This window comes from Rousettus aegyptiacus, unplaced genomic scaffold (genome assembly GCF_014176215.1).
Source record: "Rousettus aegyptiacus isolate mRouAeg1 unplaced genomic scaffold, mRouAeg1.p scaffold_m13_p_6, whole genome shotgun sequence".
Taxonomy (NCBI): Eukaryota; Metazoa; Chordata; class Mammalia; order Chiroptera; family Pteropodidae; genus Rousettus; species Rousettus aegyptiacus.
In genome coordinates, this window is record NW_023416309.1 from 72,302,560 (window position 1) to 72,330,271 (window position 27,712).

The window sequence follows — 27,712 nt, forward strand, 5'->3', positions numbered from 1 at the left end:
AGTTACATTTAAGATTCTTTACAAGGAAATAATGGTGAGCAAAAGAAGCAAGGTATTAAAGAGAAGATACACTATGACTTCATTTATATGAAGTTCAAGAACCAGCAAAACAAAATCTATGGTGTTAGAAGTGAAAATGGCAGTTACAGTGGAGGAAGGACATAAGAGGGCCTTATGGAAATGTTTTATTTCTTGATGACTGAGCTAGTTAACAGATGAGTGAACTTTATGAGCATCCATCCAGCTGAACATGCATTATCTGAAGAGAGAAGACTAGCTGGCTGACATGCCAGAGGGCGACGAAGGAACAGGTTCCATGTCTTCCCCTCCCCGAATGGCAGAGCTGGTGAGTGAGAGGTGGGGAGATTCCCAATAGTGCTGGAAGGCAGGCCTAAGTGAGCTCCCCCAATCAGAGCCTGAGCAGACTTTTGAGAGAACCGCAATGGAATGGAGGGGGTAGGACATATATCAGTCAAGTCGTAAAACTGCTTCTAGTTGAAATGAGCCGGGAGGGGACTGGGTCATGAGACTGGAAAAGTCCTCAGGAAGGAGGCGCGTTCCACTGCAACACAGAATATCAGATCTGAAGGTGATCTTCGTGGCCCACCTCCTCATTTTACAGAAAAGAAAAATGAGGCACAGAGAAGTAAAAGAACTTTCCCAAAGTCACCTGCCCCACCCCCCACCCCCAACGCCACCCCCAGTCTAAACAGTTTTCTTTGACAGGGCATATACAGATTAAAGATGAGAGGCAACCAGGTACCATGGTGAAAAAGCAAGACAGGCAAGTTATGTATCCTCCATGTACCCCTATTTCTTCACCTATAAAATGGTGTACAAATCTTTCTACATAATGCATAACCAATGTATACCCATAATCTACTATAGCTGAACAAATATCTATCCTAGGATCCAGTGATTCCACTTCTAGAAACATACCCAAAGAAGTGCATCCATATGAGCATCAAAAGACATGGACAAGTATAGTCACAGCAGCATTATTTTTAATAGCTAAAATCTGCAAATGACCCAAATGGAACATATAAATAAATGTATACAGGTACATCACAGAACACTATAAAGCAATGACAACTAATAAAAATACAACTACCCATGGATAAATACCACAAATGTACTACTGAGCAAAAGAAGCCAGAACACAATCCAATTTAAATTTCAAAAATAGTCAAAACCAATGTATGGTGGGGAGGGGGTGTGGTGACTAGAAGGGGGCACAAGGCACAAGGCAGCTTCTGGGGTGCTGGTATGTTCTTGATTCAGGTGTGGCCACATGGTAAGGAGTCTTCGAGCTGTATAGTTATGATCCATGAACTTTTCTGTATGCATGTTATACTTCGATAAAAAAGTTTACTTAATATTAATAACAGAACCCACCTCACAAGGGCATTGTAAGGACAGTGAAGTGTTCAGAACAGGCAATAGTGAGGGCTATGGAAATGTGTGCCGACAAAAGCCCAAAGTCTAGGATGAACACTTTGCCTCTGGGCATCCTTCCTATGCCCTCCTCTGAGCCCCATCCCTAACAAAACGTGAAGGCTTCCCATTCCCCATCCTGGCTCATATACCAACGTGGTCTTAAGCGGAGCCCCCAGGACACTACCACACTGAAGGCCCGGAGAGCTCAAACCACATGCCCAACCTCACGCACTGCGGATGTAGCCGGACTTAACCCCAGGCAGTCTGAAACTGGAGATGAACTAACTCTCAACCGTGAGCCCTAATACACAAATCTTGATATTTCATATATTATTAAATAAAATCCTGTGCTTTCTGATCTTGATTTTAGAACTAAATATTTTCTATGGATCAGGAAAATCTGAACTTGCTTTTCACTTTCCCTGGATCATATTCCTCTGCAGAAACCTTTGATTTAAAAAAAAAAAAAAAAAAAAAAAACTCTCAAACCCTGCTTCCAACAATAAACTAGGGCAAGAAATACAGGGGAATGCCCAGTCCATTCTTCCCTAGCATTTCTGAGTATCATGACAGAAAATCTGCCCAAAAATCTGGTTTAAGAAGGATTGATTTCTATGGATTGGAGTGAAAAGCAATTTCCTCCCTCATGGCAGCTGGGAAGGCCGAGCACTTTCTCACCATGAATTCTCTCCGGGCCTGGGCCATGCATGAAGTGAGACAGGGCTGGGTCTGGGAATAAAGAGTTGGCTGAGATCAACCTGCCCACCTCTGAGGTCTGGCTTCAGGCAAAGGAAACAAGTTGGCCGCAGGACTCAGAGCAGGGGGGCCGGTGTCCAACAGCCCTGCCCTGGGGCGCCCAACCCAAAGGTACTTTCATGTTTCAGATGCCAAATTCTGTATCTGTAAACACAATGTGTTTCCTTTTTCATGCTGGGGTTGAGCTGTTATTGTTCAGCACTTTCTGCACCGGGCCCAAATGTAAGCAGAGTGCTGAGGGAAGTGGCCTGTGCAGAGTCCTCATTTCTCAATGCCACAAAGACACGGTTTGGGGTCAAGGGCCAACTTTTCAGGTGGGAAGAATTTCACCCCAACTTGGGCAAGCCCCCAGGAAGCCCCATGTGGGTGCGAAGGAGTGACCCAGGTTGGGGTGTAATCTCCTTCACATTTTGGGGCAGTAGTGAGCTTATGTTTCAAAAACCAAGGCAGTTTTGGAGTTCTCCCAGTCCAAAGGATCTGCATGGGAACTTCAGGGCTGACACTCCCAAGAAGACTACTCGTTGCAGAGAATTGTGGTCTCTAAACAATCTTGGCATGGAAGAAAACAAAAACACCATGACAGAACAAACACAGGAGGAAAACGTTAAGTGGATTACACGCCAGTCCTTTCATGATCCAGGAGTCAAATCCAAAACCAGCTTCAAGACCCTCGGCACCTTCCAGTGTCCCCAGCTTTTAGCAAAGTTCTTCACTTTGGGGGCCCGTCCGTGTTATGATTAGTACGAGTGTACAAGCATTCACTTTTTCACACGTACAACCTCCCCAATGAGAGTGTATTCTACCTATGGGGAGGGCATCCACTTCACACTTCTTTACAGCCCAGAACCGACAGAGCCACCCGACCACTAAACACTCCAGAAACATTCACTTACAGGGTACGTCCATGTCTGCATGCTGGGGCAGCAGGGGGTCTTCTAGGACTGAAAATGGCATATGGCTTTCATCTCTTAGGCTAATTTTGACTAAGTAATAATGGCTGCCTCAAGTATTATATTGAGAAGGACCCCAATACCCTAAGACCATTTCTGCACTTAGGAGAAATGAATGCTGTGATTGATTAGCAATGTCTGCCCTAGTTTCAGAATGGGGCGGTGGTGGTACATTTGCTAAGTACTCACCACAGCCACTCCAAGCAGGAACAAATGAAATCAGAAGCACTGACACTAGTGACCAAGCAAGCAGGAAGTGTCTACCGCTCTGGGACCCCATATGGAATGCAGGACAACATATAGGCCCCCAAGAAAACTAAGGGGCATAACTCATATCCTTGTCACCTAGGACTCAGTTATTCAAATCCAGCCCCTTTAAAGGTCCCTGTGGTCCTACAAATTGTCTAACTTAGGTGTGGAGCCTCTGGAATGTGTGAAAATTGGACATGAAAACCAATAATCTCTCATCTGTAGGCAGAAAAGGACTGAGGGGAAAGTCTAGCAATAGCACCAGCCAGGAGGGGGCATGGATAGGCCCCAAACTAAAACTTAACCATCTGAAGAGGGCTGAGACTTCAAAAAGGCTAGTCTTGAATCCCTCCACAGAAACAGATTTCCAGCGTCTTCTTCCAGGCACTAGCTGAGTTGGGAAGATTCGTTAGTTATCAGTTAATGTAATGTACTAGAATGTTACTTTCTGCCTTTCAAGGTTCTCACCCAACAAATATCCTTTGACTTTTGAAAAGCCACCCCTTTAAATAACCCGGAAGTCTAACACATCTGCAGAGATATCATTCTTCTGGATCTTTACATGCACAAATGCACTGCAACATAAATTCATTTCAACTTAACTGTAGCTACTATGCTAAACCTGATGGCAAAAGAGTCAGTGCTCTCCAGGAATGACCCTAACATAGGTAAAGGCAGAGCACAATTCTCCTTTCCTTGGTTGTACTCCTGTACACCTGTCCCCTTAGATGACATCTTCGCTTGTTTTGAGTATCAGAGGACACTTCTGATTGCAATGTCCCTTGTAAAGAAGGCTTGGGGCAGATACTTAGGTGTTAGGAGGGAAAGACTCACAGGAGAGGCATTCTGCATCTCATCCATTGCAGGACCACAGTCCCTTCTCTCTGTCAGAGGGTAGAAACAACACAAACTAATGTAGCTAGGGCTGAACACACACCTAGCTAAGAACTCCCAGGAGCTGAGGATGGAAAGAGAACATTATCTCTACAGGCAAAGGACAACTGTATTGGATCTCTGCCTTCTGACAGGGGGGAAATTCACATAAATTATACAATGTTTCTAAGGTCAATTAAAATCTGAGTTTACGATAGGGACACATTTTTGAAATAATAATAGGGGAATGCAATACCGAACTATGTTGTGCTACACAAGTTACAACTCTGGAAAGGAGACAATACAGAGGCAAAGAGACTTGTGTCCAGAGGACTGTCCCAGGCAGTTCACTTACGTCAGGTGCTATTCAGAACTGTGCCTTAGAGCTGGTAATAATAGGACACGTCTTTAATGTGATCGGCCTTCAAAACAATCATTGCTGATACTCCCTGCTCTCTGTGTATACAATGGTGTCACTGAATAAGCCAAGATGTACCCTGTAGACCTGTCCACACTTAGTTCAGTTTGTGCAAAAACTGCCTTTGGTGGCAGGAATATCTGTTTTTGAAAAGCTTCTGCTCCTTGTGGCAAACTGATTAATTGAAACAAAACACATATAAAACACCTAGTACAATTCCTGGCATTTAGTGGGCATTTGTTTTCAAGATGCAACCTGACCACCGCCTTGGGTTAATATTCTAAACTCTGCAGTTCCCCTGCCACCAAACCAATGCCACACCTTCTGAGGCTGTGGAGACCACAAGGGCTGATGTGTGTCTTTCCAGACGACAGGCAAAATGCTGTGGGCTGCCTGCAGGTATTAGGCTTAAATTCTGAGCATTTCATAAGCCCTCCTACACCTTCAGTCTCCCTCTAATGAAAGGCACTGCAGAAATCCAAGGTACGATTATCACTTCTAAAAGGAAGAAGAAAATACTGGCTCACAATATATCCATACTTGTGCATCGACAGATAAGGCTGTTTTATAATCCAGTTCCCTAGAGAGCCATTTATTTTGGTGAGGCCAGTGTGCACAGCAGACGCTTTAGAAGCCATCAAGATAACACGAATACCAACCCAGTGGACTTTTGAAGTGTAAACATAAAAGTCTATTAAGAATACAATGTTGGTTTAATCCCAAGACAAAAAATTTACTTAATGAAAAGCACAACTCATCTCAAGAAGGAAATATCGATACCAGCTGTGAGCAGAAAATGAGGGGATTCCTTCCAGGGAACATTTGAATTTCAACCCACTGCCTTTCCAATATTTTCTCTGGACATAAAGTCTCAAATACTTTTCCGAGGATCTCATTTTTCTGCAGGAAGAGGAGGTCAGAGAGAAGTCTGGGTATGGCCAGAGAAGAGCTTGGCAAAGCCTAGAAATGCAGAGACCCACCCCACAAGGTTTACCCTGACATAGCTCTCTCTCTTCTCTGGAAAGAGCGGGGAGCAGCCTCCCTGCCCACCAAGTGCTAATGAGGACCCTAGCAAGACTCTCACTCCAGCTTCCATGGGGCCAACAGAGATAAATGACAGCCCTGTGCTGCTGACATACATAAGCTGCACCTACCAGCACCACATCAGTGACCAGGATATGCCATTAAACTCCTCTCTTTAACAACATTTCTAAGCTACTGCCTAATTTTTTTTCAATATGTTCCAGAGAAGCAACAGGATTCTGAACACTAGAAAGAAAGGAAAAAGTTTTATTAAAGACGATTTTCTAAGTATGAGCTCTGTTCTACCGCCTTTGAGGGATCACAGGCCCTGGAATCAAGAAATACTTGGCCATCAGCAACACCTATAGATGTTGAGAAAGTATTTACACCCTCTTCACTTATATTCCGAACTTCCAGCTCCTACTAGGCCTGATGGCTAAAATAAGGGACAAGTTCTTATACATAATTTCATATTTAAGCATGTATGAAAATAATATAATGTAATATAGTATTATATAACATGGGAACCACCTGAAGTTCTAACAAAATAGGTTGTTCCAACTTTTCTCCTATACATGGGTATGTAACTGCCATCATTCATCCATCCATCTATTCTATGAGAAAGCAGAACAGAGGATACAATAAAACAAAGCATAAACATCAGGCTGGAGTCCCAGCTCCACCACTTACTAGCTATATGTAGTACTAATAGCTAGCAGGCTTTGGGTAAACCATTTGATATATCTAGGCTATGGTTTCTTCATCTGTAAAATAAAAATAGTAGTGCCTATTATCAGCATAGTCACAATAATTAAATGACTAAATTAATGTGAGTGCCTGGCAAAAACTAAGCCCTCAAGAGTTAATCATAATGACAATAATTATAATAATTACTATGACTATAAAAACATTATCTACAGCTATGTGCCAGACTCTGGACTAGGCCGCAAATAGTGTTAGCCTTCTGATTCTGCAAGAATCTTTAGTGGGGCATTGGATTTCTGATGGCAATACCACCAACACAACCTTCCTCTCTTGCTGAGGATGATGGCAGGCCAGAACACCAAAGCCGTTTAAAGCATGAGGAACCCGCTCCCAAAGCCATGTTTAAACAATTACGAGCATTATGTTGCAGGTACCCATGACCATAGGAGGCCAGCCCAGCACGGTGCTCATCTTGCAGAGACGTCTTTTGTGTGGGTTTTGGGTTTCAGCTGGGCAGTGCAAAGCCATAGTGTGAGTCGCAAAACGAGTTTTCATAAGCTCACCCTGTCACAAACTAGGCAGGGGTTCATGCTGACATCCCCACTGTAAGATTAAACAGCATGCTTCGTCAGGCACTAAATACTAACACAGCTCCGACGTCAGGGGGACACTGATTAAAACTGATGTCAATAATTTATGAAACACAATATGGTCTTCAGATGCTCTTTTGAAAAAAAAAAAAAAAGTAGGGGGAAGGGGGAAAAAAGGACCTAGCAACCCAGGTGGTTTAAAACTGTTCATGCGTTTTCCCTTGAATGTACGCCCTCCTACCCCACCATGCATGGATGCTTCTTTACACTATGAATGTAAATGCACATGTGTATAAAAGCATGTGAACACTGCTGATACATATGGGCGGAAGAAAGTATTTAGTTATTCCACTGAGAGCTGTCGAGGCTGTAACGTTATACATAGTCTTGTCTTTCATATTGTTTTGAGGGTTTTTTCCCCCCCGGAAGAAACCCAAAATTGCATTTAAAATAAAATTGGGCTTTACAAAAGTTCACATTTATTCCATAGAGAACTCAACCTTGAAACAACACAGAAAAGAAAGCTTGACCAAAGAAAACCTGTAACATATACACATTCCTTAGTAATCCAAAAGTACCCTGGAAGTACGTAGAAGAACCATTTAGTTAACTAATAATATCAAAGTTTTTTTAAGTCTTAGAGCTGCGGGGGATGGTTAACCTGAGGAAAGATGCCATTTTAGTCTATTATAAATCAAGTTTCATTGTTTTATAAAGGCAAAGATAGAATAGTACAGTGACAATGCTTCATTTTTATCAGGACTGTGTTTTGGAATAAAAAATATATATTTCTTTACTTTGACTTAGTTGTAAATAATCTGAGTAGCCTGACTTTGCATGTCAACAGCGTGAAATTCGCAAGATGGGATTATGTCAGGGGAAAAAATCTGAGCCACTGATAGTACAAAAGTTAGTGTTTGAAGGATTTATTAACGCTTTTTCTTAGCACAGTGCCCTGTAGTGTCTCAGAACACCTGTCAAATACTAATTCACTCACATATCTCCACGATAGGGCCTTTTCATAAAAAGCTCGACCTTTAATTGTAAATCATTTTTAAATTGTCTTTGCTGGCTTTCTCTTTTGCAAAATGATGGAAAAATCACTAAGACTTCAATTAAGACTTTATGGGAACTTCAACCTGACTTTCCTGGCTGTATCTACAAGGTATCAGAACATCTATTCAAAGAGGAAACTATAAATAACTTTAACATAGTTGAATCGGCTTTGCTTTTTTATAAGATGACTGAATAATTGGCAAGACTTAAAGATACTTCAACTACTGAGAATTAAAATAACTTCAGTAAAAACCAGAAAATAGCCGATTATTTGTCATGTAGATTACGTGCTTATTAGGCCTAATTAAACTTTTTGAGTAAAAAGGCTTACTAATTACATTAGTTAATATGTTGATTGCTCAACTTGGCTTGAAAAAAAAAACAGTCAATCCAATTTGTGCACTTAGTTAATGCTTCGGTCAAAATACAAAACCTAAACTACAGAGGTTATTTCAAGTGCATGACCATTGTTATAGCAAATGAGGGTTATGTCTCCATATGCAAAGTGACAGAGAGAGAGAGGGGTGGCTGGTGACTCTGAAAAATACTAATGCTTAGGGGAATCTTCACACCAGTAAAATGTTACCACAACAGCCAGTTTATTTGCCTCAATGTATTCACTTGCATTTGTCCAATTAGACCCTGTGGGTGACAATTCGAAGGTACCTTTCATATGCACATACAAACTAAGACTGATAGCAAAACCCTAGGAGGCCTTCAGAATGTCAATACAGGGTTTTTACGCACAAAAGGAAGAAAAGAAAATAGGAAGGGGAAATAAAGAGGAGATGGGAAAATCTAACATTTCTGAAGGAACTGAGCAGATCAAGGGAATTTTATTCTCAAAGAACACTAAACCGAGGTATAACTACTACCTCACTGCTTAATCCTGAAAAGTCTCTTCAAACTGGCAACCAGTGCTGTCCCTTAAAGGAAGGGGAAGAACAATTAGGTCTGCAAAAGCAGGACAGGACACATTGAGTGCAAAGATGGAGGACCTGACATGCAACAGTAGGCACAGCCCTCTGTAGACCAGGACGCCTGACTGGGCCTCAGTGCCCACCCTGCTCTCCAAGACATGTTTTCCATTCACTTGCTCAAAAGTCTGCATCCGCAGTCATGAAGCACAAACTATTCGACAACAACATGACACAATTAATCAGAACCAGACCTCAAAACGTGTGTTCGTAGGGACCAGCAAACTTTGCAATGTACCTCAGAGGGTGAAGCAACTGAAGAGATTCACACTGGCTGTTTGTGGGTGGGGGAGGGGAGGGGGGAAAATCTATATGTTCACAAAAGATGCACACCAAATGGCATTTCGCGAACTAAAGAGTTTTCATTAAAACAAATTGAAGGATTTGGAACTCTACGTCTCATACTGGAAAAGTAAAGTACTGTCTTACTATCTTCCGCCGCCTCCTCCACACCTCCTCCAGAAACTGATGCCTTGGGGTTTCTACTGTGGCAAAGTTGTACAATTCAGAAGAAGGACGTATCCCTTTTTTAAGCCTCACTTCTAACCCAACGTATTCGCCAATGCCCGTTTTGTCCGATTTCTCTTTCAGGAACTGAAACTCCATTAAAAAGCGAGAATCTAGACTCTTAGTTAATACAAAACTGTTTAATTTCGCCAAACCCTGACACTAACAAAAAATCTGGTATACTTCTTTTTGGGTCCACGATTGAATTAGTTTAAAATAATTACTGAACTCTTCTTTGTAATCTGTAGATAGTAATTAATTTAAATCACATCATTCTTTAGCTAATACAAACGCGCTGTCCAAAAGAAATTTTTTTTCAAACCACTAAAGACAAATGGAGGGCGCAGGAATGATATTCGTTGGGTACTGAACTGGCCCCAAACGGCAAATCCCTTTGCCATCTCCCAAGGGATTTGTGGTTGTCGGGCTGGAACTTCCCCGAAACCGGTCCAGGATCCCCAATAGCGCGCCCAGCTGCAACACTACGAAAGGAAGGGGTGAGCAGAGGTGAATCCCAGGGTCCCGCCAAACAGAGGGGAAAGCAATGAGTGTTTGCACTTAGATCCGGGGTTAGGGGGACCAGTCAGCAAATTTTCTGAAAAGCCCTCTCCCCACAGCATTTCTTGTGCTTCTTGGCTTCACAGAGCGCACTGGGCGCAAACCCGAGCGTCCACTGACAGCGCCACGCGAGCGAGTGGACCTGCTCTCTGCCCTCTCCGGCCCAAGACATCCCGGAACGCACCTCCCACATCCCCGCGGCATTCCCGCAGCGAGTGATCCTCCGGCGCGGCCGCCGCCCGCGCTCCCGAGAACCCGCGGCTGTGAGGCCCAGAAGCTGCGGCCCTCGACCCTGCCCGCCACCCGCGTCCCCGCGGCGCTCCACTCACCCACGCACTCGTTGGCCTCGCGGGCGGTGGCGCGCTGCCAGGGCCGGTCGTAGTGGAAGGGCTTGCAGCGGTCACACTCAGGACCCGCCGTGTTGTGCCTGCAGTCGCACACCAGGCTGTCGTCTCGGTCGCGCACGCAGCGGGCCGCATGGCCGTTGCACTTGCATCGGCCGCCCACCTGCAGGTCCGACACTGCGTAGAAGTACGAGTCGCGCGCCAGCTCCGAGTCGTCCTCGTTCTCGTCGCCGAACGTGTGCAGGCGGCTGAAGGCCACGCGAATGTCGGTGGCCGTGACCCAGTCCTGCAGCACTGGCGAATTGTCGAAGTCGTGAGCGGAGGGCCGCCCGTCCAGCGTGCTGAAGGCGATGAGGCCGCCTGAGAGCGGGCGCATGTCAGTGTGAGAGTCCGTGCACACGGCCTCCTGCTCATTCTGCTTGGTGATGGGCGCGCGGTGCGGCCGGTTGTACATCTTGCGGCACTGCGTGGAGTAGAACTGGAAGGGCACCCACGTGCGCCCGTAGTCCATGGACTTGTAGATGGCCATGGACTCGGGCCGTGGCGAGCAGAACTGCAGGCTCACGTAGGTCACCTCGAACTTCTTGCCGAGCGACAGCGTGAGCGTGACGTTGTGCGGGAACTGCAGATAGTTCTCGGACTGCCAGCACGTCAGGTTGTGCGGGTTGTTGAGATCCGTCAGGAAGGCGGGCGGGTGCGCCTTCTTGGGGTCCGACGCGTTGCAGAGATGGCAGGAGCGCAATCGCTCCTCGCCGCGCTCGCTCACCACGCAGTAGCGCGCCGGCGGCCGGCCGCAGGTGCTGGACACGCGCACATCCTTGCCGAAGGCCGCGTTGACAAAGTCAGGGATGCAGCGGCGCGGGTGGCCGTTCTCGTCCGAGCACGGGTCGGGCTGCGCCGCCTGGCCCGCGAACATGCTGAGCCCGGGCCCGCCGCGCACCGCGCCCACCAGGCACGCCACTGCTGCTAGCGCCGCCAGCGCCTCCCACACTGCACGCATCATGCTGCGTCCAGCTTGCCCCGGCCCCGCCGCGCCGAGGAGTCGGTCCGCCACCGCAGAAGGCGCCTGCGGAGAGAGGGGAGCTGCGCTCAGCCAGCCCGCCCCGCGCCCTCCACCCCACGGCGGAGCGGAGAGGAGGAACGCGGGCGAACGGCCGGCTTCCTCGGCACCAACCCCGCGGACGATGCCTGCCCTGCTCCCCAAAGTCCTGGTGGCAGGCGAATCCTGGGGCCCCCAAACCCGCACTGCCCGCGCTTCTTCCCGACCGAGCTGCAGGCAGGGGCCGCGGGCGAACGCTCGGCCTCCAAGCCACCACCGCCTCCACGCCGCCCGAGGGACATGCCTGCGCCCGTCTGCCCGTCCGCGGCCAGCCCGCCTAGCACCCCAAGTCTTGAGCGCAGCAGAGTGCGGAGCCCCCCAACCCTGCATGGCCCGCGCCCATTCCTCCCGCAGCCTGGGGTCCCTCCCTGCTGCCCCAGATCGCGTCCCCGCCGGAGAGTCCGCATTCGGAACTTTACCTCTGCAGAGGGCAAAAGAGAAAGAAAAGTTTGCGCAGCCCCGGCCGGGGAGCCCAAACGCCGGATGAGGAGAGCCACTCGCTTGCTGCTAGCAGGCGCGTCCTGCCTCAGCGCGGGTTTGCCAGCTCCATGCCCCGCGCGGCCGCAGCTGTCCCAGCCCGAGCCCTGGCCAGCTGCCGCCGCCGCCTCTTTCGCCCGAGTGACGACCCGGCCGCCCGGCTCCCGCAGCTCCCGCCGCGGTCGCAGCGCTGCCCAGCCCGCGCCCGGGGCTCACACACACTCACGCTTGCTGGCGCGCACTCACACACACGCACGCACGCCCCCGAAGGCTCCGCCGCCGCCGCCGCCGCCACTACCACTCGCGCGGAGAGTGGGGGGCGGAGGGGAGCGCGGGGGCGGGGGGCGGGGCCGCCGGGCGGGGCGCCGGCCAATAACGTCGGCGAGCAGCCGCCTGCTCGCGAGCAAAGTTTTCACCCCGGGAAAGAAGAAAGTTAAAGGGAACCGGCCCGGGACGCGGAGAGAGGGAGAGCGGGAGCGGGTGGGAACCGGGGAGCCCGAGAAAGAGAAGCAGAGACAAAGAGAAAGCGAGAAGAGCGCCGGGGGAAACCCCGGAGAGGGGGCTGGGCGCGCACGCACCCCATAGAGGGAGGAGGGGCGGGCGGGGGATTGTCAGCCTCGCGCCGGCCCGGCGCTGCCGGGAGAGCCCCGCAGGTTTCCGCCGGCCCCACGCCTCGGGAAGCGCACAGGCTGGCGGGAGGGGGCGATTTTCTCCCTCCGAGTCCCAACTAAACACATCTGTGTTTGTTTTCTTTGCTACGAGGAGGTCGGGCCTTCCTCTAACCCAGCCCGATGGGACCGGTGGCACCGCGTACAGGCCGTGCCCTTGTGGGCAAACAACCTGGGGTCATGAGAAAGAGGAGGAGGATGTAATTTCTGCTGGCTCGCCTCTCCTGCCTGAAAACCCTGGGGTCTGGAGAGAAGGGCCTGCTCTTCAATACTCTCCTCTCCCCCTCCCTCAGTTGTCAATTTGCGCTTGGGCCTATGTATCTGGAACGCGGCTTTTCATGCTGGGGGAGCTGTGATGGGCTGGAGACTGAAGGAGAAAGAAGCCGGTCGGTACCTAGGCACAGGTCTGCGGTCTTAGGCTGGGGGATGCCCAGGCCTACCGGAATCCCCTGGGACAGACTTATAGGTACTTCTTCCTGGCTCACGTTTTTAAGGGGTGCTACACCCGATACTATCTCATGGGAGCCCCTTAACAGCTTAGCGAAGTAGGTATTAACTCCTTTTTGCAGATAACACTGAGGTCTCAGGAGGTGAAGAAACTTGCCCAAGATCTCCCAGCTAGTAAACATCAAATCCAGGAAAAGAAACGGGCTCCTTCCCCTCCTCGTATTTGTCAAATGGGTATTCCCACCCAAATATAGTCTCATGGGGCATCCTAGGGGCCGCTCAGCTTCTCCTCTATGCCTCATTCTCTGTCACCTTAACAAAAAGACTGAGGACAGTGAATGCATCCTTTGACTATCCTGCGGCCGGAGCCAAAGAGTTTTGGGGAAAGAATGCGCTGGGCTGAGAGTTTGGAACTAAATTTCTGTTGGTTTGTTACTAGTAATAGATCTGGATTGAAAGCCCAGGGTTCTGGTTCTGGCCCAACGCTGATTTGCTGCATTAGCTCCATTAAGTGCCTCATTCTGTCTTATTGGCATTTTCATAAACTTGAGACAAGAAGAAGGAGCCTGAGGGCTTGTCTGGCCCAGCTCAGTCTCCTTGGAAGAACGCCTTTCCTGGCCTCCCTGAGAGACAGCCACCCAAGTCTGCTCTTCCAGGCATAGGAGTTCACAGCCCAAGGAAATAAATCCATTCCTTTGGGATCCAGCCCCTCCCCTGGGGTAGCACTTTAGCTCTGCCTTCTTTTGCACCACTCGCTACACTGATTTTTTATGCCTTACCTTGTGACAGAGAGGATTCCAGGTGACTTACGAGGGTACTTAAAACATGGGAAAATAACATAAATTAAAAAGTGAGGTGAAAGGACATAAATGAAACGTTTTACTTCTGTGGACTGTGAAATCCCACTGATACGAAAGGCACTATAGCAGTTAGGAGCCAGAGTGTGATGCTGGCAAGTTTTGCATCTTTCTGTGTATTGTTTTCCTCATTTGTAAAAGGGGAACAATAATATCTACCTCATAGGGTTGTGAGCATCAGATAAGTTAACACATATCAATATTATAGCTTATAATATGTATGTATTATAATCTACGTGAGTATACTTTCACATCAGCTAGGCACATAGTGGATGTAGAAATGTTAGTTCTTAGTATTAAATTGCTAGATCTTTATAGAAATTTAAATTTAATTAATAAAATAATAGAATGAAAAAATGTTAATTACGAAACACTATGCCTCAAAGAACACTATACACAGATGCTTTCATTTGTTTAAAAGAGTATTTCACAAAGACAACATTGTTAATTGTGGTTATCTCTGGATAATGAGATGAGAAATGATTTTATTTATTTTTGCTTGTATGTTTTCCATTTTTTATAGTAAAATAAGAAAGAAAACTAAGAGAAGAAAGAAAAAACAAGAGAGAAGACTAAGAAGGGATGGAAATAAAGCTAAAATGCACCCTGAAACACCCTATTCACCTCCTGTGGGTGGGCCACAAATTTGTCCCTACGCTTTCCCCGAAGCCAAAATGAAAAGGAGACCATGTCAGTTACACAATTCCCAGTGTCCATGAGATAAAAACAGACCTATTACTCAAGAGAATTACAACTATTCTTGGTACTAAAATCAGACAGGAATTTCTCCTGGGGGGCCTCATGAAGGGAACACAGTGTGAAGTAATAAGCAATCACCCTCTATAACATCCCCCTAACAGTCAAAGCAGTGAGCTCTGTGGGGCCCACATTGTAAGCTGATGGCATCACACCAAAACACAGGAAAAGACGCTCTGAAAAGGAGGCTGAAAGAAGTAAATCAGGGTGCCCAGCTTACCACCCAGTCCACTTGGGTCTATTTTGGGGTATATACAGGACTGGATCACCCAGTGCTTTACAGGTCTTCCTCCTGCTGTTGTTTCTGTCCACAGAGCTTTGATGGATCTTGCATGGCAGCAAGTTTGAAATCGCACTCCCTAGAGCGCAGCTATTCTACGCTGCCAGCTGAGCTCAGGCCAGTGGCCTTCAGGAGGGGAGTTGGGGGGAAGGGCTTTCCACATTTCTTGTGGTCCCTTAGGCCTAAGTTTATCTTCTTTAGCAGTTCCTGGTGGAAACAGGATTATCTTACCCTGTATCTTGGAGGTTTGGAACATTCTGGGATACAGTATAACCTGTCTACCTCCTTTCAAACCCACCTCACTGTTCTTGTACACTTTGTCCAATTCCAACCCCACACAATAGCCCAGACCAAGGTTCTGCCTCTACAAATTTTGAAATCAGCCCTCTATCATCCCTCAGTTTAATCTCTTCTAGGAAAAATGTTCCCAGTTTTTTAAAAAGATTTCTCATAGGACATTGTTTTCTTAGTACTCCGCAGACACTCCTAATGCCCTCTAATTTGTCAGTGTCCCTGCGAAAGCATACTACCTTTTGAGGGGACAAATGAAAAAAACAGATGTCCAAGTGTTGTGAGAGCTTCTCAAAGTGGGGGTTATAAATACATACCCACAAAGGCATGTCAGGCTCTAAGCAGCGGGATCCATGGTACAAACCGGAGTTCAAAACACAACATTGTGGCTCTTGGGTGAGAAAGCAAATTCCCAGGTGTTTCTGCAAGAAATGTGTCAGGAGGGGGAGCTGCCATTCTTGGCACCCAGCTTTACCTAAAGCCCAGTGATCACCCCCACGAATTGGATGTGGCAGTTTCAAGAAAACTTAGCAATAGCCAGAACAGGAGGAAAATAGGAGACTCATGTGTCCTAGAAACCAATACAAGCTTCAGGGAAGGAGGGGCAGTGAGCAGTGTCACATGCCTTCAAGGTCAAGATAAGATCTGAAAGGAGTTCTTTGGATTAAACTACAAGGAAGGCATTGGTGACCTTGACTAGCAGTGGTAGAGGAGTGGTGGGGACAGAAGCCAGACTGCCTTAGGTTATGGAGTGGATGGGAGGTGAGAAAATGGAGATAGTGAGTGTAGACAACTTTCAAGAAGTGTAAAAACAAGTGGTAGGAAAGAGATAGGGTGATAGCAGGAAGGTGACATGGAATTGAGTGAAGATTGGGATTTATTATTGTTGCTTATAAGATAAGGCTATTTAAACATGCCTGAATGTTGATAGGAAGGGGCAAGGAGGAAAAAGGTTGAAGCAGATAAAATAAGCCTTGTAGAATTGGTGGTCAGGTGGTCTGAAAGCTTCTCTTGTTTCAATGGAATAGGAAGTGAACACCACCTGCTGAGAGTGAGAGAACAGGTGGGAGCATTGGTGGTTTGAAGACAGGGGAGAAGACTTGATTGGGTCATTACAGAAAAGAGGATGTTTGCTGGGCAGATAAAAGTCCTATTGAAGTTGGTGATCATCTATGAGAAAGAATGCATGCCAGCAAAGTCACGGGACTCCCCTCCCCCAAGCAGTGCTCAATAGACCTAGAAAAAGCAGAACAGTTGGATTAATCTAGAGTTTAGGGAGACAGAAGAACAAAGGAAAGAGCGAGGCTGATGTGATGGACCATGAAGACAAAGCTAAAGAGAGAAGGAAGTGAAGACAAGACATGGACGGAAGAGGAAATGGAGAGGCCAGGGGTCTAGAACTGTGCTGTGCAATATGATAGCCAGTAACCATATGTAGCTATTTCAATTTCAGCTTGAATGAATTAAAATTAAATAAAATTTAAAGCTCAGTTCCTCAGTTGCCCCTGATTTGGATAGTGCCAATAAAGAACATTCCCATCATCACAGAAAGTTCTATCAGACAGAGCTGGTCTAGTGGATTCAGGAAAATAGAAGAAGAGATATGATAGGGAATAACTGAGGAACAGTTCTGGGTGATGATGAGGCCCACCGAGGGCAAGAGGGAGGTTTTTGCTGGGAAGCAGAGGTGAAGGTAACTGGTGATAAGGAGGTCAAGGTACCTGATGGGCTGTCCACCTGGGTATTTAAGACAGTCAGGACCAGCATCAGGGCTTGATGCAGAGATAAAAACTGAACGAGGTGCTGGTGTCTTCAAAGAAAGGGTAATGACCTCGATGGAGAGGAGATTCCAAGGAAGAGACATGGAAGGTGGAATAGCTGTGTGGCTCTGGCCTTAAATGACCAAGGTGTTGTTCTTTTTTTAATGAAGATGAAAGGAACATTGGGGACTGAGGAATATAATAGCTCTCTTTTCTAGGGCATTGGGTATGTATGGTATGGGAGAGGAACGGCCATACTAAGGGGCTACAGTGTCCGTGGTGTAAAGATGTGGGCTAAGCAGGAGGCAGGTGGAGCAACTGGTGAAAAGGGCGAGGATGCAGGCAAGGGTGTATGCCAGGGATGGAGGCGCCAGAAGGCACAGGCTAATGGTTTGTGAGGGAGGAGGACAGGAAGAGAGTAAGGGCTTAGGAGAAATGAGATGACCTGAAGGGCCCTCATTTTGGGCATGACTAAGGGTTTTACTTTTAACATTAAGCATTTATATAAAGCTTACTCTGTGTCAAGCACTCTTCTAAGCACTTTATCAATCAGTAACTCATAATACTCATAATGACCTTTTGAGATAAGTATACTATTATCTCCATTTTACGGAGGTGGAAACAGAGACACAGAAGGAATTTGCTGGAGGTCACATCTCTGGTAAGTAGAGGAGCAGGATTTGAGCTAAAAAGGTCTGGGTTGGAGCTCTTAGCACCTATGGGCAGATGGTCTTGGCTGCCATGACCTTTCCGACACAAATGGGTCTCAGCCATCTCAAGACAGGGAAAGGAAGTCAGGTCTATCAGAAATATGAGCTGTGGCCTGGCTTGACTGTACTTCTGAGCATGTCCGGTTTGGTTAAGAGGATAGACATTAAATGATTTGACTTCTAGGACTCCCAACGTAGGCTGGAAATTGTAGCAGCAGAGATAATCCCAGCATCTGGCCTCTCCAAAAGGGTCATGCACCCTAGATTGATTGTGTTTCTTTAGGAAATGGAAAGAACTTAACTTAGACTAAGCTTAATTCCAATTCACTACTTACCAATTGTATGACTTTTAGCAAGTTGCTTTACCCACCTTAGCATCAGTTTTCTCACGGTGAAATGGGGTCATCATACTTACCTTATAGGTTTGTAAGTGTTGCTAAAAAGATGTATCTGAAAAGAAAGAAGCTGGAACAGAGTAGATGCTCAATATGTGATAGTTAAGAGTTGTTTTAATATTCAGAATTCTCAGATCTGGCTTCCAGATCCTTCACCCTGGAAGATTAGGGGCATCCTCTCATTTCAAGGCTTCTAGAGCCTGGCTCACCTAATCAGCCTAACAGAGATTGCTCAAGGGATCCATCCCAGGTCCCTGGACAGGATTTTAGAAGATGTAACTATTCTGGAGAAGGAGGGTTCAGAGCTTGGTAGAACAAGCCTGGATAGTGTGTAGGTTTCCTGGAGATGTATCCATTTCCTCAGTACTGTTTATCTGCATCTTCAGCGCAGGCCACTCCTATTGCAGTTCTCTTGGCTGAGGATTCAGGAGTTGGGCATAGAAGCCATACAAACCCCAAATCCCGGCAAATCCTTTAATCTACCAGAGCTCTTTGAAGGAGTGAAATGCCTGTGGATAGGGGGAACCAGCAGATGTAATTGATTTTCATTTGCAAAAAAAGTTTTGACAAGGTCCCACCCCGAATGCTATTAAAATAAAGAAAATGGGGCACCACGGGGGAAGCTTTGTCATGGATAGAATCCTGGCCTTGGAGGCAGGAAACAAAGGATGCAAATAAAAGGAGGGTTCCCTAGGTGGAGAAAAGAGTGGGTGGGCTTCTGAGCCCAGAGCTAGGGCTCAACTCATTGAACAATTATGACGAAATATGAAGAAGGGGTCCCTTTAGTAAAACCTCAGATTTTAGAGGTGATAGTGGAGTGATGTCAAGGGGGTAAATTGGAGGATCTCAAGAGGTTGTGTGAATGCTCTATGGAGCACAGGTTTAGCAGAAAGGTGCTGCGTTTGGGGAGAGACAATTCGAAGTACTTATAGGATGAATGATTATCAGTTAAGATTGAAAAATACTATTTTAGGACTGAAATACAAACTGTATCCTTAAGATTGTTTCTCCACAGAAGTGCAATTGGCATTCAGGATCAGAAAATTCTTCACTGGGCAGAACAGTCCTGCCCACTATAGGATATTTAGCATTTCCAATCCCTGTCCACTAAATACCAGTAGTTTTCACCCCACGCAAACACCAGTCATTACAACAAATGAAAAACAGCTCCTGGCATTTACAAATTCCCTCTAGAAGAGCCTACCTGACAAGCCCATTCTAATCCACTTGAACTTTAGCCCATAGTTCTAAGGCCAAAAAGGGCTAAATACATTCTCAGGAAAGGAAATGGAAATAAAAAATTAAAAAAAAAAAAAAGATGCATTTAGGATCGTCTAGGAAGTTCTAGTCATCACATCTCAAAATATCCAGAGATAGCCTAGACAGAAGCACCTTGATTGTGATAAGTGCTAGGAACACACATAAAGCAGAGGAGGAAACCAGGAGAGGAAAGCAGAGGAGGAAACCAGGAGAGAAACCAGGAGAGGTGGATTTTAGAGGGGAGGGTAGTCTTTGGGAAGGATCCAGTAGAGAAGAGTTAAATGAGGAAAGGAGCTGTGGGATATTAGGGGGGAAGTATTTGGGAATATGCATTCCAGGCAAAAGAAAAGCAGGTACAAAGGTCCCGAGGCAGAGCTTGGCTTGTGTAAGGAATAGGAAGGAAGCCAGCTTGATGGGGACTTGGTGAGCTAGAAGGAGAGTGGTAGGAAGTGCGTTCAGAGAGGTAGGTACACGTCAGGGTATTCAGGACATTGCAGACACTGATAAGTAATTTGAACTCCTTAGGATCCATCCTCAGTAACTCCAAGGCCCTGGAGTTGCTTTTTCCCATGGCTCTTAATATCGTATTATTTCCCTGACTAATCTATGAGCTTCTTGAGGGAGGAAATGTGTCTTTTCTTCTGAATCCCTAGTGTTTAACAGACCACCTGACACAGAATAGGAGTGAACTACAAATTCATTAAAATTAATCAAAGACCACAGATTTATGGACAATTGATGGTGGTCCCTAGCTATTGTAAGCTGAAAAATGCCCCCCAAATGATGTTTATGTCTTAATCCCTGGAATCTCTGAATATTATCTTACATGGCAAAAAAGAGTATTTGCAGACATGGTTAAATTAATGATCTTGAGATGGGATATCATCATGGCGTATCTGGGTGGGCCCTAAATGCCATCACGAGTGTACTTGTCAAAGAGTGGCAGAGGGAGATTTGACAAGATAGAAGAAAAGAAGGCCATGTGAAGACAGAGGCAGAAATTAGAGTGGTGCAGCCACAAGCCAAGGAATGTTGGCAGCCACCAGAAGCTGGAAGAGACAAGGAACTCATTCTCTTCCAGAGCCTCTGGAGGGAGCGCAGCATTTGTTATCAATCCAGTGACAGCAGTTTTGAACTTCTGGCCTCCATAACTGTGAGAGAATAAATTTCTGTTGTTTTAAGTCAACAGAATTTGTTACAGTGGCCATAGGAAGTTAATACACTGACATCTCAGAAATGCTAGAATTAAGAAGATCCTTTGCAAATCTTAAAAGGTGAGCTTGGGATAAATAAAAGGAACAAAAAGAGGGAATCCTAACACTGAAATGTTTGTGAAGTCTTCCTTTGGACCTTCATCTCTTGAGCAGTGGCCACATCTCACTGCTTCATACCTTCCACAATGCTGAGTTTAGCTCCTCGAACATAAGCTTGCCAAGTGCTTGCTCTTTGTATTAAGGTACTGTGAACCCCTTTTTCTGGAGGCCAGGGTTGCAGCACCCTTTATGGTTCAGAACACATTCCAGAAGTAAGTCAATAGTCTCCTGAGCATTTGAGGGAAGAGTAGCCACAATATTAGGGGATTTCAGTCCACAGAGAAAGCAGAAGTTCTTCATTTAGAAATATTTGTAAGCTGAGGTCAGGCATCTTCTATTCTTCCAGAGTAACAGAGAACTATATCCAGGGGGAGAATGCTGGTGTAGTAGGTGACTGCTGAACACTGTTACACTGTGAAGTGACAGCTGACAGTAGAATCTACCTCAGTTACTACCTAGGGATTCAGGATAGGTTACATGCAGATTCATTACTGTATTAGAGCCCAGTGGAGTTAGAGAATGGAAGCAGCCCCTAGAGAGCATCCATCCAGTGCTCCCCAGTTTATAATTGAGGAGACTGAGGCAGGGAGGCTAAGCAAATTGCTCAGGAACTAATGTTCCTAAAGATGGCTGTGAGTCATTGAAATAGGTTTCAGTTCACCAATTCAACCACGCCTAGGGAACATCCACTATATTTGATCCTGCTGAGTTACATAGGAAAAAAATAACGATTTTGATAGACAAAAATCTTTTTCATGAAAAATGACAACAAAAAGTTTCTATACTTAAAGGAATAATCTTCTGTTAACTATAAAAATCAACTGTGGAATAGCTTATTTTTCTGAAATGTCAGTAAAATAATGTATTATTGGTCTGCACATCACATAAGGAGAAAATTTAGGGGGCTTAACTCCAAGAGGTAGTGCAGGGTGGAAACAGACATGGACCATTGATTCTAAATCAATAGGGTAAGTATATGAATTATTCAACCATAATAAAGTATTAAAAGAAAGTAAAATTTGAGGGAAGCTAACATCAGGCAAGGAGTGCCACCATGCTAGCCCCCAGAATGATGCCAGAAACTAGGCACAGGCACGATGGAAAAGGCCTCACCTCAAAAGATACTTCCTAGCCTCCAACTGGGCACCCAATTTATAGGGTCTCCCAGGGAGCCCAGGTTCCTAGCCCTGTTTGCATGGAGCTCCTTAGGTGGTCAGCAGGGAGGGAAAGGCCCATGAAGAGTCTTTGGATTGTGCTCTAGTCACACACGCTCCCTGACCTTTACACCTGTTAGACAGTGGATGCTATGAACTAAATGATTGCGCACCCCCCCCAAATTCATATGTTGAAGCTCTAATCCCCAATGATGGGATTAGAGCCCTTAAAGAAGAGATATGAGAGATATAATTTCTTTTTCTACTATGTGAGGACACAGCGGGAAGGCAGCTGCCTGAAAACCAGAAAGAGAGCCTTCACCAGGAACTAAATTGGCCAGCACCTTGGTTTTAGACATCCCAGCCTCGAGAACTCTGAGAAATGTCTGCTGCTCAAGCCACCCAGTCTATGGCATTCAGTTACAGCAGCCTGAACTAAGAAAGTGGGCAAGTCATTTTACCTTTCTAAGCATCAATTTTCTCTTCTGAAAAATGTAGATAGCAATATTTGTTCCCTTCCTTCTTCCTTCCTTCCTTATTTCCATCCATCCATCCATCCATTCATCCATCCAAGTCTTCCATGGCTATCAGGAAAACTGAGTAAAAAAGCACATTCGAAAGACCCTGAAGTATCCAAAGCCCTAAACAAATATAATTTTTACAAAGTTGTGTGGAACCAGCTAATCCAGTGCCACTACCATCACCACAATTATCACACAGACAGCACCCTCTCGAGAGGATGACAAGCTGCCCTGGGCAATTGGAGATCATGTACAGGGCAGTGACAACAAGCAGTACAGAAAGACTGAATTTGGTGTTAATAATACTTTACTAATCACTAATTCATAAATCAATGAGTCTACAGTCATGCCACCCTTAACATGCCCGATCTCATCTGATCTCGGAAGCTAAGCAGGGTTGGGTCTCGTTAGTACTTGGATGGGAGACCATGTAGGAATACCGGGTGCTGTAGGCATAAAAATAAAAATAAGTAAATAAGTCAATGAACATGAATAATAAGTATCAATAAAAAATATTTGCTTCAACTTGGAGTCAGGTAGATCCCTCAAGAGTGAAGTCTATAATCACAGTCACAGTCATAGTCACAATCACTGTCATAATCACAATCATGGTGGCAGCTCACACTTATAGAACACTATACTACTGGCTGTCCAGTCTGGTCTGGGAACTGATATGTTGTGTCTCAGCCAGGGGGCTTGTAGAGGCAATGGTGGTGGCAGAGTGGCTGGAAATGAAATTGTGAGAAGTTTCTCTGCTTAAAGAAGACTGGAAGGGATAGAATAAGCCAGACCGTAGGCCCCATTACTGGGTATGACATCTTTATTGCTGATTACTATATGCCCATAGTAGGCACTCAAAAAATGTTTGCTAAATGAACACAGAGGGGCCCAGTCAATGTGTCCATACATAAGGAACAGAGATTTCTTGGTGTCCAGTAGCATATCTGGACTTGAGTTTGGTGACTCTAATTCAGTTCTGCATCCATAAACATTCATTTCCCATCAATTCTTCACCCGCATAAAGAAGACACACATTGCAGGTCATGTTGACCTTGTTCTAGAACTTGGATGATCCTTAGAATCATCAAAATCTCACTGTCTGTGATACACATACACATCACATCTCCTGGCTCCAGAGTGGGAGCCAGCCCTTTTCAGTGGGAGCCAAGGACCCACCCTGGGCTGGGCACCCTCACCCTGGATCCAAAGGGCTCAGGAGACAACTGCCTCCTGATTGGGCCCCCTCAGCTAAGATCTGATTTTCTCATCATCTGGATAGTCTCAGCGACTTGCAGCAAAGGGATGAACCAGGCTGACCTTTCTGGAGGTTTGTTTAAAGCCGAACAATGTTTGTCTTGTCCAAACACTATGAATTACTCCAGAGAATCCTGCTAGTTTTACAATCCACAGCTACAAACGGTTTACATAAATAGGGATTTGTCCCCTACCCTACCCCCTCTCTGTTCTTAACAGCTTCTCCTCCCCCCACCCACTTTCTTCCACTCTTCCAGGCCTTCTCCCTGCAGCCTTCTCTTCGCTGAACCCCAGCATGGCGAAGGGGCAGGTGTTGGATATTCTGGGCCACAGCTCAAACCTGGATTATTACTGGCATGGATCCCCTATGGTAGGCTGCTCTGTCCCTGGTGAGGACAGGGTTTGCCTTGCTAAGGGTGCTTTGGGCATATTTTCAATGTCTGTGTGGGGCCCGCAGTGCACAGTGTTAGGTCCAGCTGTCAATGTGTGTTGGTAAGAGGAAGCCCCTAGGTTTGGGGCTCAATATCCAGTGAGTCTTCGGCCCACTTAGACCACTCTTCATCTGGCAGAGAACTCATCTCACCTACAGCTGCTCCCTCACAGGCTGCACATCTATGGGGCCCAGAGGTGTCTCCTAGAAGTAGATTCTACCCACTATGGGCCTCCAGGAGGGATAGGAAATAGACGAGACTGTTCTGCTGATCAAATAAGAGCCATGGAGAGCAAGCTGCTGGGCCTGTGGTCCTGGGAGATAAGAGGAAAGAGCCCAGTTTAGGCTGCATTTCCCTAAATACTGTGCCTATACCTCTTACACCAAAATGCTTTTGGTAGGTTGTTTAAAATGCAAATTTATGGGCCCCTCCCCAAGCCTAGGGAAGCTCTCTCTGGGGGTGGCGCCAGGGGCCGATGATATCGAGAGCCCGAGATTCATTACTCCGCTATGAAATCCACTCCAATTCAAGTCCAATGACTAAGTAGCTGGCTGACACCTGCAGGCACTCGAGGTCTCAGTATCACCATCTGTACAGAGGTCCTAGAATCTTTGAAAGGCCCCTTCCAGCTCTTAGGATGCGTGATTTCAAGGACAGTAGGACACCAAAACCCAGGAGCAGCAAAGGTAGGTGGAAGCGGCCTGAGAAAAAATTGGGGGTCACTAAAGCTCTAAGGAGAGATACTGGTAAAGACTTGCAGGGGTGCCAGAGAAGTATGTGGCTGGATTGGTGGTTGGGAGTGTGAGTGGTGTGTGGGATCCTTCTATGAGAACCCTTAGAGCCAAATGTGATTTCATTTCATTCTTGCTTTGCAGACAAGGAAACTGAGATTCAAAGGAATGACTTTCCACTCAGAAGTTGGTGAATGGCATGGGATTCCTTCCTTACAAACCCTGGGACACCTATCTAGCCATTCCAGAAACACCCCTTCCGGCCAGCTGCTTTCCTTGTCATTCCAGCCTCTCAAACGAGCTGAGCTCTGAACTTAGAACCACAGCTCCTTCTGGCCCCTACAAAGTGGACACACGGTGAGTCCCGGCGGCAGGAAAATCAAGTGCCTGGAGCTTTACCCTGGATAGAGACAAGCGGGCCTGCCCACCCGGAGGCCCCTTGGTACACAGCGCACGGTCCGGCTTCGCCACAGGGTGGGGGTTCCGCCAGGGAAAGACCCCAGGTTTCAGAGCCCGTAGACCATTTGTGCCCAACACTCAGAGCGATCTCAGGTAGAGAGGAGGTCAGAGGACAAAGCCGCCGTTGCCCACTCAGCTGATGCCCTGGGCAGACCCTAGGGTCCAAGAAGGAGTGAAGAGCTAGAGGGCAAGGTGTCATCTCCCCAGCCCTGCGGGCGAAAAAGCCAATACCGCAGGGAACCCACCCAGACTTAAAGGTCTGGTGAGGGTCGAGACTGCACCATCCGGCCCTTTTAATGCAGTCTGTGCTTATTCCATTTACAGTTCGGGAGATCCAGAAACTTGCTGTGCGGCCTACCAACGGCTCTGTGCTTTTGCGAAAAGCGAGGGTTTGGGACCCATGCTCTGCAAGCCGCAGATCCAACGTCCGCGCCTTGAATTAGATGCGCCTCCTTCTAGTTGAGCATTTGATTTTCTAATCAAGCTCTTTGTCCCCTGCGGCCTTAACCCGCGCCCCCTGCTTCCCCGTTTCCCTTCATCCCCAGCCCGGGTCTCGTTCTGGCCCGACTTCCCGTCGAAGGCACTCGAGTGAGTGATTCCCGGGACCCCGGGCCGAGGCCGGCGGGTCCGCGGCGCGGCCGGGGCTGTATGGAAATGGCCAGAGAAGCCGGCGGGCGCGGCGGCGATTTATTCTGGGAGTGACAGCCCCTTTGAGCACTCGGCGAATGGCATTTTCTGTCTGTGAAAGCCTTTCTTCCCACCTCTGTTCAGATTAGCCCGGGGGATGAATGCGCCCATTATCCAGCCCGCTGACCATTCTGAAACGCCAAATTAATTACTAAGCACTGAATCAGGCGCCCGGGCCGGGGCACTGGGAGGTGTGAAAATAGCGAGAGGCTGGAGATGGGGAAGGCGAGGGGCGCAGCGCCGAAAGGCCGGGAGGGGTGGCCCGGGGCGCGGGCGCAGCGGGGTAGGGCGGGCTTGGCCGGCCGCCGAGCGCGACCTGCCGGCGTGACCGGGTGCGACTGCGGGGCGAGCAGGCTGCAAAGGGACTGGCGCGGGCGGGAAGGCGCGGAGCCGAGTGGCAACTCCAGCATGTTGGGGCTCGCGGGACCGCGGCCAAAGCGCGCCAAGTGCGCGGGGCGCGGGGCCGGGGCTCGGGCGTGCGCTGCTCGCGGGTGTCTTTCCCCGAAGCCCCGCCGGGGAAGGCCGCCCCCAGACGGCCCCGGTCCGCGGCCACCCGCGCCATCCCCGGCTCGGCGCTGCGCCGCTCCAGCTGCCCTGCGAGGCCTTTAGAAAACTTGGGATCCGCCCTCCAACCGCAGCCCAAGCCAGAGCCTGGCGAGCGCGGGGCTGCCCCGGGCGGCCCCCACCGGGCTGCGACTCCGGCCAGCGGACTGCACTTACCTTCCCAGGCGCCGGGCGGAAGACCGAGGCGAGCTTTCAGCGGCTCCTGCTGGAGTGCGCTGTGCGCTGAGGAGCGCGCGCCTTTAAGACTCTTCCTCGGGACTCCGCCAGGTGGTGTCAGGCCGGCCTGGCCCTTGAGACTCCTCACCCCTGTGGCCACTGAGCTTCCCATCCCGCTCCGGGAAGAACCCCAGCCCCTCGCTCCCACTGAGCGCCCTGCCGTGCCTGCTCCAGCAGAGTTGACCTAGAAGCACAGGACAGGAAGGCTATCATTTGGGACACACGGATGCCCAAGAGAAGGCCACCGATCCTACCCGCTCTGGCTTTGGTTGCCCTGAGGTTGGAGGAATCTACTGTTTTGGCCGGATGCTGGAGGGCGGAGGGCGAAGGGGAGGTTGAGAACTCTTGTCTAAGGACGTGAGCTTATGTCCCCATTGTCATCCCCTCAGGAAGCGCCTCAAGTCTGTGCAAAACTGGTCCTCTCTTTCTTGATTCAAGATGGCAAGTGACTTACCTCCCTCAATCACCACTGAAATGACTGCAGCGATAGAGAACTGTCGCGACCGAAAACTAGAGAAATGTGTCACTCACATTCCCGAAACAGAAAAGTTTAAGAGGACCCAAGGGAAGAGTGAAGGAACTCCATATTCATCAGGTGGGAAGCTGGAGTCTGCCTGAGAAGAGCTTAGAGCACCCCTGTCTGCGGTGTGCCTCTTCCAGCTCACGGTAGAAAGTCCACAGGCACGCACCGCCGGCCCCGAGGACGCTGCGAAGAGCTCACCTGCTACACGGGATTGCCCGCGTAAAGCGCGATTCAGGCCGTTATTAAAATTGTATATCATGTGTCTTCTCTTTGAAAAATTAATTTTTAACATTTATATTGAGATTTCGAACTGCATTAATAGTTAATTCAGTTTTTCTGTCTTCGTTGTTTATTGCTCTTTCTTTTATATAAACATCTTCCTCATTCCAGAGTTCCTTATCTGATTAATTTCTCAC

The 27,712-nt window shown here is 47.6% G+C and overlaps 1 protein-coding gene and 1 pseudogene across 3 annotated transcripts in view; one reads left to right on the forward strand and one right to left on the reverse strand.

Moving 5' to 3' along the window:
- The window catches only part of NTN1 (netrin 1), a 185,148-nt gene extending 158,347 nt beyond the window's left edge, over positions 1-26,801 (reverse strand). Inside the window, exons 1-2 of one of the 3 annotated variants that reach the window (XM_016154671.2) lie at positions 26,714-26,801; positions 10,429-11,509 (exon numbers count right to left, since the gene is read on the reverse strand). In XM_016154671.2, the coding sequence (XP_016010157.1) occupies positions 10,429-11,446 (1,018 nt within the window). In that variant the 5' untranslated portion in view covers positions 11,447-11,509; positions 26,714-26,801. Of the gene's footprint in view, positions 1-10,428; positions 11,510-11,961; positions 12,306-26,713 lie in introns of those variants that run through there. The other 2 variants (XM_016154669.2, XM_036222774.1) reach the window with 2 other exon arrangements.
- On the forward strand, positions 22,768-22,886 carry LOC118604311 (annotated as a pseudogene).
- Positions 26,802-27,712: the final 911 nt, after the last annotated feature.